At 46.6% G+C, this 17,586-nt stretch overlaps 2 protein-coding genes across 2 annotated transcripts in view; one reads left to right on the top strand and one right to left on the bottom strand.

Annotated features, from left to right (window-relative positions):
- Positions 1 to 2,548: 2,548 nt before the first annotated feature.
- Positions 2,549 to 7,840, bottom strand: LOC309562699 (uncharacterized protein). The gene is made up of 5 exons (XM_082266983.1): positions 7,443 to 7,840; positions 4,803 to 4,919; positions 3,965 to 4,120; positions 3,814 to 3,892; positions 2,549 to 3,615 (listed from the first exon to the last, which is right to left on the bottom strand). The coding sequence occupies exons 1-5, from the start codon at positions 7,803 to 7,805 to the stop codon at positions 2,747 to 2,749; spliced, it is 1,584 nt and encodes a 527-aa protein (XP_082123109.1). The 5' UTR covers positions 7,806 to 7,840; the 3' UTR covers positions 2,549 to 2,746.
- A 5,522-nt stretch (positions 7,841 to 13,362) lies between these two features.
- LOC309564485 (uncharacterized protein) overlaps positions 13,363 to 17,586 on the top strand; it is a 24,205-nt gene continuing 19,981 nt past the window's right edge. Inside the window, exon 1 of the mRNA XM_082269112.1 lies at positions 13,363 to 13,504. The gene's annotated coding sequence lies outside the window, so the exon portion shown is untranslated. The remainder of the gene's footprint in view (positions 13,505 to 17,586) is intronic.

The raw sequence follows: 17,586 nt of genomic DNA, 5'->3' as shown, positions 1-17,586 counted from the left end.
GTTCTCGTAGATTGCTCCATAGACTGAAACAATGACGGATCCCTAGACTCCTGCACAGACCAATCCATATTGGTCTGGTCCTTGAACGGATCAACAGAATAATACACAGACTAGTCCAAAGACAGAACATTAGACTGTATTGTACAGTAGATGGATCCGCAGCTTGGTACCCACAGTTTTAGATATAATATATCCCTCCTCCACCGTCATTTATTATACCACCATATATTGTGATATTCAGGAATTTAGCTCAGTGGTAGAAGCCATTTTAGTGAGTCCACAGCAGTCTGAACTGGAGTTCAGGGCCTTGCAGCCCACTTTTATTAAACACACTTAAAAGAGAAGTTCGGGAATTTTTTATTTTCTTTTCAAGACTCATACCAAACACTGTTGATTGGTCGGTTCTCAGAGCTCCCTGAGCAGAGAGCTGGTGACTGTCAGTCACCATTGTCTGCTTTGCCCCCCCCCCCCCCGTGCTCATTGGAACACTGGGCTGTGGAGGGGGTGGGAGTGGCTGGCTCAGGCTCTAAGTTGGAATCCAGCTTACCTTAGAGAGGTTGGAAAATCCCTGTCTCAGCTCCCCAGGTCCCTCTTATGTGTAAGACACCCTGTGTCTATTAGGGGCACAGGTTGACCACGAAAATGATGGACAACTACTTCAACTACTTACTACTTAATGGACACTGAGAGTATGATTTTTATTACATCAAATGGGACAGTAATATTTATTCACAATATCCCTCAAGAAATCTATAATACATTAATTCCACTGTATCAGAATGATGGAACATTGTAAAAGCTTTGCCACATAGACTATTGTAGGTCGAAGCCGGACAGTCTGCTACTGGGGTCTCCTGCTATTGTCTTTACGTAGGATAATGTGTAATGTACTTTGTTTTAGCCTTGTTTCCTGGTTAGTCTGGTCATCCAGGCTGGTTTAAGTGCTGAGTTAATTAGTATGTTAATTAAATCACTGTCAGCTATTAGTTGTTAGTGGGGAAGTAGAATACTGTTTGTGTGGGTTGTTCCTTAGTTATGTTATTTATAATATATTATGTGAGTTTTTTCAATAAACAGTTCCAGATCTCATACAAGCTATTTGTCGGCTAGTCTTGTATGTAGGGCGGCTATAATATGTGATATCTATGTTCAAGACTTGAGGAAGCGGTATACTGACGGAAGCCCACAAGTGGAATCTGGGTCATTTCCGTCACATTTAATTCCCACAATGCATACCCACCATAAAATAAAAATATATAAATATCAGTTTAAAAAAGTGTAAATTAAAAAATAAAATGAACCTAAAACCATTCTAGTTTCCATTTAAAGCACGTGTGGGAACAGGCAGGTAAAAAAATGTTTTATTAATTAGACAAAGAGAAAATGATACGCATGTGAAGGATCGTACTGTCCTGCCCAGCACCTGCACCCTTCCCCAGAGATGGGAGAATTATTTCTTGGTGTATTTCCTCCTGGTAGTCTGCCTAGAGGTTCAGTAGTCATGTGGTGTCCATGTGGAGCATTGTTCTGTATGGGTGGTTCCGATCTTCTAGAAGCTGGATTCTTACAAGGGCAGCCACAGATGATCTTTACAAATTCTGTTGGCTTGGCATTGAGGTCCCTTTACACCTGCACGTTCCATTGTGTGGTAACATGTGTTGGGTTAAGGCAGCCCATTTGTGTAGAATGACAGGGCGATGGAACAAGCATTTGACTGCACCTTCTGCTTTTCATAGCAGTGTACTACTATAGTGTGACGTCTGTGTTGTGGTGCGCTGCAGTGTGGGACCATCAGCACCTACTGTACTATGCACTAAGGCGACCTTCTAAATGCAGAGCGAACCAAGATATGTGTGTGAGCCGCTCAGGCTGTATGTGAATGGAGTCCTGTGTTCACCGCTGTGAGTGCCGGTCAGGAAGGGAGCCCGTCAATGCTCCAGGAAATTGTAGAGTAAACTAGGTGTCCTTTGGACATCAAGTCAAAACATGCTGTATGATAGTAAATGGCAGTCTCAGCCTGGACCCTCCCCCCAGGCCACACCCAACACATTTTACTCCACCCACTGCAGCTTACTCATTGGGGACTTGATGGGCGGCTCCCGGGACACCTTATCACCTTCTACATGCAGAAGAGCATACCCCGACCTACCCAGCCCCTTCAGAAGTTCAGTATGCATATCATGAAAGTCAACATGAAACCAAAGGGTCAAAATGAGAGCCAAACAGCTGCCATTCTCAGGAGAGGTCAAGGATCACAGCCTCCATGGATAAAGAGCATGGCCAATCTGAATTACCCAAGGGGAGGCCTTTGATTTTACAGAAGCTATTGTTACCTCTCTCATAGGCTACATCTTCAGCCCTCACAAAGGTCCTATCCTCCTTGTGGTTTGGTAGGTCCACTTCTCTAAGGCTTTATGTACATCCTGCCTACATTTATGTACATCCTGCCTACATTTACTTGCGACAAAATTACGCCACGATTTTGCAGCAGTTTTGCGTTTTCCCACGGCTGGCAGTCAAACCATTTTTATCCTGAGCGCGATTCTTCTGCGTTCAGGAGAGGGAGGTTGAAGCTCCCCTAACCGCAGCATCTCCTAAACTCTGCTAGAAGCCTATGTGAACATGGACACATCGACTTTAATGGAGTTGAGTTTAGGAGCTGCCAATCTACATGAGGCCTAATGGCTGTGTAAACTTCTCAAGCTCAGTGAGGTAGGACTTCCATAATGTCCATCCCAGGGTTCCTCTATTTTATGGTGTAAGATATAAAGTGTGTATCACTGGTGACAGTATGGATAGTAGGTTGGGTAAAGGTTTCTCCACATGAGCCAGGTTCTTCCTTCAGACACCCGGCTGTTATCCGTGTCTGATCTCCAGCTGCAGTGTCTGTATGGGTGAAATGGCCGTCTGCACAGTATTCAGGTCCCTCTTTAATAAATAAATCTGTATGCTGTGGATGGACGACGGATGTATGAGTGTCCAGGATATGGGGGTTCTCTGCTGATAGTGAGAGGTGTTCCTCATTGATGATAACAGACGTATATTGTACATGCTCCAATGATGGAAGACTTTGGGTTTCCTCCTTCATGTGTGCCGATGAATCCTGTTGCTGATGGTCTGACTGTTCAGTAAAGCCGGTCACTGTCATGTTTTGCCTTTTTGATGTTCCGGGTTCCTTGTCCATGTTATCAGCGCTCTGCTCTGTGTGGTCCGGGGGCGGGATGACACCGTCACATGGGGAATGGTCTTTAATTCCAGTTGATGAGCAATGAGTGTACAGGTCTGTGTGTGGCTGATTTCCTCGGCTCTGGGGTAACGGCTTCTCTTGAGTAGACACATGTTGGGTATAAACTTTAAAATTTCCCCCTCTAGATAAGAGAGGTTTCTCCACAACATGTGCAGATGAAGTTTGTATCTCATTGGGACCTGAATCCTGTACGGCATCTTCTTCACACAAGACCAGCTTTTTGGTCCCATTTGCCTCTGATATGGCCGTCCACGTGGATTTTTTAAAGAGTTTGGCCTTTCGGACATCCTGGACAACAACTTCTTCCACATCCGTAGAACCGGAAGATGATAAACGTGGGGGGGCTGTATTGGTCTCCTGGAAGACACCTGGAATATAAACCACATAAATGATGGTGTCACCTTGATACTAGACCCCCCCCCCAATTGTCCATACTCCCCACCCACCCTTACCTTTAGATATACAATCAGCCCAAAATCTACTTAATATGGACAATGATAAGAAGACCAGAAAATGAACAGAAGGTGACTGCAGACCAATACCTGAGAGAACAACTTTCTTCTTACCTGGTGGGGGGAAGCTCTGGGGATTCTTCATCATGACTTCTGTACAGGCCTCTTCATTTTCATCTGTGCCATCCTCCTCCTGCATAAAGAAACAGACACTAAGCCTTCAATCAAATATGAATAATGTCCCAGAATTCCCAGCACCGCTCACCTCTCCGGTCAGAAGATCAAACATCGTGCTGGTCAGTTCCAGGATCTTGTGTTCATTAACCCAGTCCAGCATTTGGGACTGAGGCACCATTTCAGAACATTGGGTCCTTCTGTCAAAGTTGACCTCTGGACACGACTTCTTCACAACAATATAATCCTACAAAACAGGAGGAACAATTACTAAATCCTTCTCCATTCCAGTTTTACTAATAGAGATAAGAGTGATGTCATGTGACCTCCCAGAATCCCCCTCACCTCTCTGATCAGATCTGTGTATTATTAATAGAGATAAGAGTGATGTCATGTGACCTCCCAGAATACCCCTCACCTCTCCGGTCAGGTCTGTGTATTATTAATAGAGATAAGAGTGATGTCATGTGACCTCCCAGAATCCTCCTCACCTCTCCGGTCAGGTCTGTGTTTTATTAATAGAGATAAGAGTGATGTCATGTGACCTCCCAGAATCCTCCTCACCTCTCCGGTCAGGTCTGTGTTTTATTAATAGAGATAAGAGTGATGTCATGTGACCTCCCAGAATCCTCCTCACCCCTACGGTCAGGTCTGTGTTTTATTAATAGAGATAAGAGTGATGTCATGTGACCTCCCAGAATCCTCCTCACCTCTCCGGTCAGGTCTGTGTTTTATTAATAGAGATAAGAGTGATGTCATGTGACCTCCCAGAATCCTCCTCACCTCTCCGGTCAGGTCTGTGTTTTATTAATAGAGATAAGAGTGATGTCATGTAACCTCCCAGAATCCTCCTCACCTCTCCGGGCAGGTCTGTGTTTTATTAATAGAGATAAGAGTGATGTCATGTGACCTCCCAGAATCCTCCTCACCTCTCCGGTCAGTAGAGCGATGATCTCCAGGGTGAGGTTCAGTATTTTTTGTGCTAGTTCTTGCCCATTTTTTGTATTAGTGGATTCGGTGCCTTTTTTCTTTAGATGTCTGTTGTCCTAAAAACACAAATGTCACTTTTTTTGTACAGGATCTATAGAAGAATAATATATTGAAGGCAATGGACATTTCTTCTCCTCTTATTATTCAGCCTTTTCCTCTTCCTTTATAAATGGAGTTACCTAAGGGACCAGACTACTGGAGCTTCGGGATGGCCTGGTCATAGACAGTCAGAAAAACATCCAACCTGTTCTCAGTATGATGGTGGCTTCCAAACGTTGTTTTCACTATCCCCGTTTTATTGCTGGTGACAAACACAGGATTTCTGACTTACTATAATATCCTTTTCTTGGAGTAGATTACGGGGCACAGGATGAAGCATTCAGGTACTCTGGGTTATGCTGCCACCTTCAGTAGACTGTAAGGACAGCCCTGTATAATCCCTTCCACTCCCATCAAGTTTTGTAGCAAAGCAATATTAGGAGTGAAGATAAGAAGAGAGGTGAGGGACCCACGTCCTGTAATGTATTCCAAGAAAAGGACTTTACAGTCAGACATAAAATCCTGTTTTATGAACGGCTCATTGTAGGACAAAGAGTGAAGTCATTCTGGATTATGAGGATGTCCACAAGCTGACCAACAAATCTGAGAAACAGATGCACAATGCTGGACAAGCAAAGAAGCACTGACCTATCCAGTGAAGTGCTTTTACAAGGAAAGGTGAAACCTTGTCGTTCAGTCCATAGGCTTGATTGATGGGTTTATCTACCTGGCGATAATGAAGAAGCAGGCTGTCCCCTACGGAGGCTATGTGGAACAACAGAGAGTCAGACCATCTGTAACTGAGAGATAGATTCAGAACAGTGCGTACCCCGTACAGACAATGGAAGGAGATCTCCTAAGGATGTCATAAAGCAGGAGATAGGAGAACAATGTGTCCAAAGGGTGGTAAAAAGCAGCGCATACTAAGACTAGTCTGGGGCGGTAAGTGGGGTCCCCCAAGGCTCAGTCCTGGGACCAACCTTGTTCAATTTATTCATAAACAGCATTGAGGACGGGATCAGTGGTTCGTTATCAGTTTTTGCAGATGACACAAAATTGGGCAGGGCAATAACTGCACAGCATGAAGCAGATATCCTACAGAATGACCTGGACAAAATAACGGAGTGGGCAACCACATGGCAAATGAGGTTTAATGTGGAGAAGTGTAAGATTTTGCACTTGGGGACTAAAAACGTAAAAGCACAATACACGTTAGGAGGGGAACCCTTGGGGGAATCAAAAATGGAGAAAGATCTGGGAGTCTTAGTAGAAGATAGACTTAGTAATAGAATGCAATGTCAAGCAGCAGCTGCCAAAGCCGGCAGAATATTAGCATGCATAAAGAAAGGGATGTATTCCAGAGATAAGACTATAATCCTTCCACTTTATAAAACTCTGGTCCGACCGCATCTGGAGTATTCTGTCCAGTTCTGGTCGCCAGTCCTCAGGAGGGATGTGTTGGAGCTGGAGAGAGTCCAGAGAAGGGCAACTAAACTGATTAGGGGATTGGAGGACCTAAACTATGAAGAGCGTCTGCAATTGCTTGATTTATTCTCCCTGGAGAAGAGACGCCTGAGAGGGGACATGATAGCAATTTATAAATACCTCAATGGTGATCTCAGCATAGAAAAAAAGCTATTCAGTCACAAGGATTGCATGAGGACTCGGGGGCACACAATGCGTTTAGAGGAGAAGAGATTTAACCTCAGGCAACGTGGGGGGTTGTTTACTGTTAGGGCTACAAGATTGTGGAATTCTCTACCACAAGAGGTGGTTTCTGCGGGTAGTATGGTGGCTTTCAAAAGACTCTTAGACTTACATCTCAAGGATCAGAACATTCAGGGGTATGAGAGATGATTACAGCCACACACACCTACACAGGTTGAACTGGATGGACTATTGTCTTTATTCAACCTCACCTACTATGTAATGTCCTGGGTACAGTGAAAAGAAAAAAAAACCTTGAGAAGACAAGAGGCTTCAGACAACTTGGTCCTTGTGTAGCACAAGAAAGGTTTTTGTACAGGTTAAGGAACCCAACTCATTGACTCCCCTCATAAATGAGAGTAGACAGAGGAATATGCCTAACAGGTTCAAAGGAGTCACCGGGGAACATTGTGAGCAACACCCTGCATAAAGACTATCACTAAAGGTTCTAGACAAGGAAATACTATGGCCAAGATTTGATCCTAGATAATACTCAAGGTCTAATGTTCACCTAGACCAGACTGGAGAAAAAACGGAGTCATACTATGGAGTATATTCTGGGAAGAAACTTCCTTGCTTGTGACATGAGAATTATGCCATCGTAGACTTTCTGAGAAGTCAATTCCTAGCTTTTAAAAGCACAGGGACTGAATTGAACAAGTCTTCAACAGCCTTCCTGGTAACGCTAAAGGAATTCCCAAGTTTTACAGGAACACACAGGCCTTAATCTATGGCTACTCCATTGCAGGAGCTATGCCAATGTTCAGGTAAATACTACTTTCTCAATTTACCCCCACCGATCTCCTGGTAGTCAGAGGTGCCCCTTCACTTACCAGGGCATTCAGCATCTCCTGCCTCTTCCTCTTTCTGATCTGTTTGGAAACGTGCATGGCATGTCTATTAACAAAGACCGTGGGAATGGATTCCTTTTTCAGGACTCTCTTGTCTCCATTCACAGAGTAACATTGAATGGTGAAATGTTCGGAGCACACTCGGTACGAGTCAAATTTTTTTCCTTCATAGATTTTTTTTGCCATCTCATCCAGGTTGTCAAAGAGCTGTCCACTCTGTTCAATAGCCTGTAGCCATAATTTAATGCGGTCCAGTGTGGTGGGGAAGGCATGGAGAATGACATTGGTGTAGTTTTTCTTCATTCCGGCATAGTTTCGGCAGTAGTCCACGATGCATTTTGGCATCTTTCTACCTGGAATTCTGAAAAATCGAAATAAGAAATATTTGTAGAGAAAACACATAAAAAGGTCAATGATGTGGAGGAACGTTCCACTTCTCTGTCCCACCATTATACATTGATGTGGAGGAACGTTCCCCTTCTCTGTCCCACCATTATATATCGATGTGGAGGAACGTTCCCCTTCTCTGTCCCACCATTATACATTGATGTGAGGGAACATTCCTCTTCTCTGTCCCACCATTATACATTGATGTGAGGGAACATTCCTCTTCTCTGTCCCACCATTATACATTGATGTGAGGGAACATTCCTCTTCTCTGTCCCACCATTATACATTGATGTGGAGGAAGGTTCCTCTTCTCTGTCCCACCATTATACATTGATGTGGAGGAACGTTCCTCTTCTCTGTCCCACCATTATACATTGATGTGGAGGAACGTTCCCCTTCTCTGTCCCACCATTATACATTGATGTGGAGGAACGTTCCCCTTCTCTGTCCCACCATTATACATTGATGTGGAGGAACGTTCCTCTTCTCTGTCCCACCATTATACATTGATGTGGAGGAAGGTTCCTCTTCTCTGTCCCACCATTATACATTGATGTGGAGGAACGTTCCTCTTCTCTGTCCCACCATTATACATTGATGTGGAGGAACGTTCCTCTTCTCTGTCCTACCATTATACATTGATGTGAGGGAACATTCCTCTTCTCTGTCCCACCATTATACATTGATGTGGAGGAACGTTCCTCTTCTCTGTCCCACCATTATACATTGATGTGGAGGAACGTTCCTCTTCTCTGTCCCACCATTATACATTGATGTGGAGGAACGTTCCTCTTCTCTGTCCCACCATTATACATTGATGTGATGGAACATTCCTCTTCTCTGTCCCACCATTATACATTGATATTCCTCTTTGTCCCGCCATTATACATTGACCCCTCAGTGTCCCCTCCCTCTTCCTTGATCACATGACCCCCAAGTGAGATCTCCGTCATTTACATCTCATACACCCGCCGCTGCTTTTACATTTACTAGCCGACATCAGGGAAGTGACAGGGAGAGGAGATGATTGATGTTGCAGCCGAACTGTTTTTATGTAACCGCCGCAAGTATAACATTATATACACTTCCGTTATAATTCCATTCCCTCCGAGCATGCGCACTTCTCTAATTCACAGCTGTTCAATGAGGTTTCCGGGGCTCCGAGCATGCGCACTGTTACGCTGCTCAGCTGTTTCGGACAGGAAGTGACGAGGGTATGGAATTCTAACGAGGTATGGAATTCTAATGTTACACCCCCCCTCTTCCCTGATCACATGACCCCCCAGTGTTCCCTCCCTCTTCCCTGATCACATGACCCCTCAGTGTTCCCCCCCTCTTCCCTGATCACATGACCCCCCAGTGTTCCCTCCCTCTTCCCTGATCACATGACCCCTCAGTGTTCCCCCCCTCTTCCCTGATCACATTAACCCCCCCAGTGTCCCCTCCCTCTTCCCTGATCACATGACCCCCCCCAGTGTCCCCTCCCTCTTCCCTGATCACATGACCCCTCAGTGTCCCCTCCCTCTTCCCTGATCACTTGACCCTTCAGTGTTCCCTCCCTCTTCCCTGATCACATGACCCCTCAGTGTCCCCTCCCTCTTTCCTGATCACATGACCCCTCAGTGTCCCCTGTAACGTTAAAAAACCATACCCCGTGGAGAAACCATACCCTCGTCACTTCCGGTCTGAAACAGCTGAGCAGCGCAGTAGTGCGCATGCTCAGAGCCCCGGAGACGTAAATAAACATGAAAGAATTTGAGAAGTGCGCATGCTCGGTGGGCATGAAATTCTCACGGCACAGTGTCTGATGTAATACTTGCGGCGGGTACATTAAAACACTTCGGGTGCAACATCAATCATCTCCTCTGCTATCGCTGTATCTTCCCTCATCTCCGGTAATAAATATAAAAGCGGCGGTGGGTGTATGAGATGTAAATGTGACGGCGATCGCGGCTCCGTGATCCGCTTTTATATTTATTACCGGAGATGAGGGCAGTGACAGGGCGAAGAGCGGAGATGATTTATGTTGCAGAGGAGCTGTTTTAATGTAAGCGCCGCAAGTTTAACTACCGTGAGAAATCCATACCCTCCGTAGTTGAACCGGAAGTGACGAGGGTATGGTTTTCTCACGGGTATGGTTTTTTCACGGAACACCCCCCTCCCTCTTCCCTGATCACATGACACCTCAGTGTTCCCTCCCTCTTCCCTGATCACATGACCCCTCAGTGTCCCCTCCCTCTTCCCTGATCACATGACCCCTCAGTGTCCCCTCCCTCTTCCCTGATCACATGACCCCTCAGTGTCCCCTCCCTCTTCCCTGATCACATGACCCCTCAGTGTCCCCTCCCTCTTCCCTGATCACATGACCCCTCAGTGTCCCCTCCCTCTTCCCTAATCACATGACCCCTCAGTGTCCCCTCCCTCTTCCCTGATCACATGACCCCTCAGTGTCCCCCTCCCTCTTCCCTGATCACATGACCCCTCAGTGTCCCCTCCCTCTTTCCTGATCACATGACCCCTCAGTGTTCCCTCCCTCTTCACTGATCACATGACCCCTCAGTGTTCTTCCCTCTTTCCTGATCACATGACCCCTCAGTGTTCCCTCCCTCTTCACTGATCACATGACCCCTCAGTGTCCCCTCCCTCTTCCCTGATCACATGACCCCTCAGTGTCCCCTCCCTCTTCCCTGATCACATGACCCCTCAGTGTCCCCTCCCTCTTCCCTGATCACATGACCCCTCAGTGTCCCCTCCCTCTTCCCTGATCACATGACCCCTCAGTGTTCCCTCCCTCTTCACTGATCACATGACACCTCAGTGTTCTTCCCTCTTTCCTGATCACATGACCCCTCAGTGTTCCCTCCCTCTTCACTGATCACATGACCCCTCAGTGTTCTTCCCTGATCACATGACCCCTCAGTGTCCCCTCCCTCTTCCCTGATCACATGACCCCTCAGTGTTCCCTCCCTCTTCCCTGATCACATGACACCTCAGTGTTCTTCCCTCTTTACTGATCACATGACCCCTCAGTGTTCCCTCCCTCTTCACTGATCACATGACACCTCAGTGTTCTTCCCTCTTTCCTGATCACATGACCCCTCAGTGTTCCCTCCCTCTTCACTGATCACATGACACCTCAGTGTTCTTCCCTCTTTCCTGATCACATGACCCCTCAGTGTTCCCTCCCTCTTCCCTGATCACATGACCCCTCAGTGTTCCCTCCCTCTTCACTGATCACATGACACCTCAGTGTTCTTCCCTCTTTCCTGATCACATGACCCCTCAGTGTTCTTCCCTGATCACATGACCCCTCAGTGTCCCCTCCCTCTTCCCTGATCACATGACCCCTCAGTGTTCCCTCCCTCTTCCCTGATCACATGACACCTCAGTGTTCTTCCCTCTTTACTGATCACATGACACCTCAGTGTTCCCTCCCTCTTCCCTGATCACATGACCCCTCAGTGTCCCCTCCCTCTTCCCTGATCACATGACCCCTCAGTGTCCCCTCCCTCTTCCCTGATCACATGACCCCTCAGTGTCCCCTCCCTCTTCCCTGATCACATGACCCCTCAGTGTCCCCTCCCTCTTCCCTGATCACATGACCCCTCAGTGTCCCCTCCCTCTTCCCTAATCACATGACCCCTCAGTGTCCCCTCCCTCTTCCCTGATCACATGACCCCTCAGTGTCCCCCTCCCTCTTCCCTGATCACATGACCCCTCAGTGTCCCCTCCCTCTTTCCTGATCACATGACCCCTCAGTGTTCCCTCCCTCTTCACTGATCACATGACCCCTCAGTGTTCTTCCCTCTTTCCTGATCACATGACCCCTCAGTGTTCCCTCCCTCTTCACTGATCACATGACCCCTCAGTGTCCCCTCCCTCTTCCCTGATCACATGACCCCTCAGTGTCCCCTCCCTCTTCCCTGATCACATGACCCCTCAGTGTCCCCTCCCTCTTCCCTGATCACATGACCCCTCAGTGTCCCCTCCCTCTTCCCTAATCACATGACCCCTCAGTGTCCCCTCCCTCTTCCCTGATCACATGACCCCTCAGTGTCCCCCTCCCTCTTCCCTGATCACATGACCCCTCAGTGTCCCCTCCCTCTTTCCTGATCACATGACCCCTCAGTGTTCCCTCCCTCTTCACTGATCACATGACCCCTCAGTGTTCTTCCCTCTTTCCTGATCACATGACCCCTCAGTGTTCCCTCCCTCTTCACTGATCACATGACACCTCAGTGTTCTTCCCTCTTTCCTGATCACATGACCCCTCAGTGTTCCCTCCCTCTTCACTGATCACATGACCCCTCAGTGTCCCCTCCCTCTTCCCTGATCACATGACCCCTCAGTGTCCCCTCCCTCTTCCCTGATCACATGACCCCTCAGTGTCCCCTCCCTCTTCCCTGATCACATGACCCCTCAGTGTTCCCTCCCTCTTCACTGATCACATGACACCTCAGTGTTCTTCCCTCTTTCCTGATCACATGACCCCTCAGTGTTCCCTCCCTCTTCACTGATCACATGACCCCTCAGTGTTCTTCCCTGATCACATGACCCCTCAGTGTCCCCTCCCTCTTCCCTGATCACATGACCCCTCAGTGTTCCCTCCCTCTTCCCTGATCACATGACACCTCAGTGTTCTTCCCTCTTTACTGATCACATGACCCCTCAGTGTTCCCTCCCTCTTCACTGATCACATGACACCTCAGTGTTCTTCCCTCTTTCCTGATCACATGACCCCTCAGTGTTCCCTCCCTCTTCACTGATCACATGACACCTCAGTGTTCTTCCCTCTTTCCTGATCACATGACCCCTCAGTGTTCCCTCCCTCTTCCCTGATCACATGACCCCTCAGTGTCCCCTCCCTCTTCCCTGATCACATGACCCCTCAGTGTCCCCTCCCTCTTTCCTGATCACATGACCCCTCAGTGTTCCCTCCCTCTTCCCTGATCACATGACCCCTCAGTGTCCCCTCCCTCTTCCCCTCATCACATGACCCCTCAGTGTTCCCTCCCTCTTCCCTGATCACATGACACCTCAGTGTTCCCTCCCTCTTTCCTGATCACATGACCCCTCAATGTCCCCTCCCTCTTCCCTGATCACATGACCCCTCAGTGTCTCACCAGGGGGGTGTAGGATTGGCTCCTCTCAGAGATCGGACAGAATATGGTCACAGATCGGACAGTTCTCTGCTCATCACAACCATCTCCTTCCTGTTCCGAGGACTACATCCCCCACAATACACTGCAGCTACTTCCTGTTCATCCCCCATAATGCACCACTCACCTTCATTCAGCAGGAAGTTCCTCTCACATCACCGGAAGTGCCTCACGGAGGATTGTGGGAAAGGTGATTTTGTGTCCCCTGTAGATGTCTTCCTATGACGTCATGTCTGCGAGTGTGTGACGTCATATAACCGTTCTGATCGGATTGTATTCCACTATGATATCACACACACACCCCGCCCCCTCCCAACAAGGGATCCGCCTACCAGCCAATAAAAACTTCCGAGTGTGAGCTCAGACTTCGGAAACATGGCGGCTTTACCGGGGACATTTCCCGCCCAGAGCCCGGCCTCTAGTGTCCGGAGATAACATTCCCTCCGACACTGCGCGCTGACTTCCTGATCGTCTACAGCGAGTGCAACAACAGAGGTGAGACTCCCCTTCCGATCTTTTCTACAACTCCCCTCCCCCTCTACATTGCATACGTCACTAGAAGGGGACTTCATTCTCTATAATGTGTTTATCACCCCTCCCCCTCCTATATATCCCATAATATCCCCCCCTCCTATATATCCCATAATATCCCCCCCTCCTATATATCCCATAATATCCCCCCCTCCTATATATCCCATAATATCCCCCCCCTCCTATATATCCCATAATATCCCCTCCTCCTATATATCCCATAATATCCCCTCCTCCTATATATCCCATAATATCCCCCCCTCCTATATATCCCATAATATCCTCCCTCCTATATATCCCATAATATCCCCTCCTCCTATATATCCCATAATATCCCCTCCTCCTATATATCCCATAATATCCCCCCCTCCTATATATCCCATAATCTCCCCCCTCCTATATATCCCATAATATACCCCCCTCCTATATATCCCATAATATCCCCCCTCCTATATATCCCATAATATCCCCCCTCCTATATATCCCATAATATCCCCCCTCCTATATATCCCATAATATCCTCCCTCCTATATATCCCATAATATCCCCCCCTCCTATATATCCCATAATATCCCCCCTCCTATATATCCCATAATATCCTCCCTCCTATATATCCCATAATATCCCCCCTCCTATATATCCCATAATATCCCCCCCCTATATATCCCATAATATCCCCCCCTCCTATATATCCCATAATATCCCCCCTCCTATATATCCCATAATATCCCCCCTCCTATATATCCCATAATATCCCCCCTCCTATATATCCCATAATATCCTCCCTCCTATATATCCCATAATATCCCCCCCTCCTATATATCCCATAATATCCCCCCCTCCTATATATCCCATAATATCCCCCCTCCTATATATCCCATAATATCCCCCTCCTATATATCCCATAATATACCCCCCTCCTACTATATATCCCATAATATCCCCCCTCCTATATATCCCATAATATCCCCCTCCTATATATCCCATAATATCCTCCCTCCTATATATCCCATAATATCCCCCTCCTATATATCCCATAATATCCCCCCCTCCTATATATCCCATAATATCCCCCTCCTATATATCCCATAATATCCCCCCCTCCTATATATCCCATAATATCCCCCCCTCCTATATATCCCATAATATACCCCCCTCCTATATATCCCATAATATCCCCCTCCTATATATCCCATAATATCCCCCTCCTATATATCCCATAATATCCCCCCTCCTATATATCCCATAATATCCCCCCTCCTATATATCCCATAATATCCCCCCTCCTATATATCCCATAATATCCCCCCTCCTATATATCCCATAATATCCCCCCTCCTATATATCCCATAATATCCCCCCTCCTATATATCCCATAATATCCCCCCTCCTATATATCCCATAATATCCCCCCCTCCTATATATCCCATAATATCCCCCCCTCCTATATATCCCATAATATCCCCCCTCCTATATATCCCATAATATCCTCCCTCCTATATATCCCATAATATCCCCCCTCCTATATATCCCATAATATCCCCCCTCCTATATATCCCATAATATCCCCCCCCTCCTATATATCCCATAATATCCCCCCTCCTATATATCCCATAATATCCCCCCTCCTATATATCCCATAATATCCCCCCTCCTATATATCCCATAATATCCCCCCCTCCTATATATCCCATAATATCCCCCTCCTATATATCCCATAATATCCCCCCCTCCTATATATCCCATAATATCCCCCCCCTCCTATATATCCCATAATATCCCCCCTCCTATATATCCCATAATATCCTCCCTCCTATATATCCCATAATATCCCCCCCTCCTATATATCCCATAATCTCCCCCCCTCCTATATATCCCATAATATCCCCCCCCTCCTATATATCCCATAATATCCCCCCCTCCTATATATCCCATAATATCCCCCCCTCCTATATATCCCATAATCTCCCCCCCTCCTATATATCCCATAATATCCCCCCTCCTATATATCCCATAATATCCCCCCTCCTATATATCCCATAATATCCCCCCCTCCTATATATCCCATAATATCCCCCCCTCCTATATATCCCATAATATCCCCCCCCTCCTATATATCCCATAATATCCCCCCCTCCTATATATCCCATAATATCCCCCCCTCCTATATATCCCATAATCTCCCCCCCTCCTATATATCCCATAATATCCCCCCTCCTATATATCCCATAATATCCTCCCTCCTATATATCCCATAATATCCCCCCTCCTATATATCCCATAATATCCCCCCCTCCTATATATCCCATAATATCCCCCCCTCCTATATATCCCATAATATCCCCCCTCCTATATATCCCATAATATCCTCCCTCCTATATATCCCATAATATCCCCCCTCCTATATATCCCATAATATCCCCCCTCCTATATATCCCATAATATCCCCCCCCTCCTATATATCCCATAATATCCCCCCCTCCTATATATCCCATAATATCCCCCCTCCTATATATCCCATAATATCCCCCCTCCTATATATCCCATAATATCCCCCCCTCCTATATATCCCATAATATCCCCCTCCTATATATCCCATAATATCCCCCCCTCCTATATATCCCATAATATCCCCCCCCTCCTATATATCCCATAATATCCCCCCCTCCTATATATCCCATAATATCCTCCCCTCCTATATATCCCATAATATCCCCCCCTCCTATATATCCCATAATCTCCCCCCCTCCTATATATCCCATAATATCCCCCCCTCCTATATATCCCATAATATCCCCCCCTCCTATATATCCCATAATATCCCCCCTCCTATATATCCCATAATATCCCCCCCTCCTATATATCCCATAATATCCCCCCCTCCTATATATCCCATAATATCCCCCCTCCTATATATCCCATAATATCCCCCCCTCCTATATATCCCATAATATCCCCCCCTCCTATATATCCCATAATATCCCCCCCTCCTATATATCCCATAATATCCCCCCTCCTATATATCCCATAATATCCCCCCCTCCTATATATCCCATAATATCCCCCCCTCCTATATATCCCATAATATCCCCCCTCCTATATATCCCATAATATCCCCCCCTCCTATATATCCCATAATATCCCCCCCTCCTATATATCCCATAATATCCCCCCCTCCTATATATCCCATAATATCCCCCCCTCCTATATATCCCATAATATCCCCCCTCCTATATATCCCATAATATCCCCTCCTATATATCCCATAATATCCCCCCCTCCTATATATCCCATAATATCCCCCCCTCCTATATATCCCATAATATCCCCCCTCCTATATATCCCATAATATCCCCCCTCCTATATATCCCATAATATCCCCCTCCTATATATCCCATAATATCCCCCCCTCCTATATATCCCATAATATCCCCCCCTCCTATATATCCCATAATATCCCCCCCTCCTATATATCCCATAATATCCCCCCTCCTATATATCCCATAATATCCCCCCTCCTATATATCCCATAATATCCCCCCTCCTATATATCCCATAATATCCCCCCCTCCTATATATCCCATAATATCCCCCCCTCCTATATATCCCATAATATCCCCCCTCCTATATATCCCATAATATCCCCCCCTCCTATATATCCCATAATATCCCCTCCTATATATCTTATAATATCCCCCCTCCTATATATCCCATAATATCCCACCTCCTATATATCCCATAATATCCCCCCCTCCTATATATCCCATAATATCCCCCCTCCTATATATCCCATAATATCCTCCCTCCTATATATCCCATAATATCCCCCCCTCCTATATATCCCATAATATCCCCCCTCCTATATATCCCATAATATCCCCCCTCCTATATATCCCATAATCTCCCCCCCTCCTATATATCCCATAATATCCCCCCCTCCTATATATCCCATAATATCCCCCCCTCCTATATATCCCATAATATCCCCCTCCTATATATCCCATAATATCCCCCCTCCTATATATCCCATAATATCCCCCCCCAAC

The sequence above is a fragment of the Pelophylax lessonae genome (genome assembly GCF_965119305.1).
Source record: "Pelophylax lessonae genome assembly, chromosome: 9".
Classification (NCBI taxonomy): domain Eukaryota; kingdom Metazoa; phylum Chordata; class Amphibia; order Anura; family Ranidae; genus Pelophylax; species Pelophylax lessonae.
This window is presented reverse-complemented; position numbering and strand designations above follow the sequence as displayed.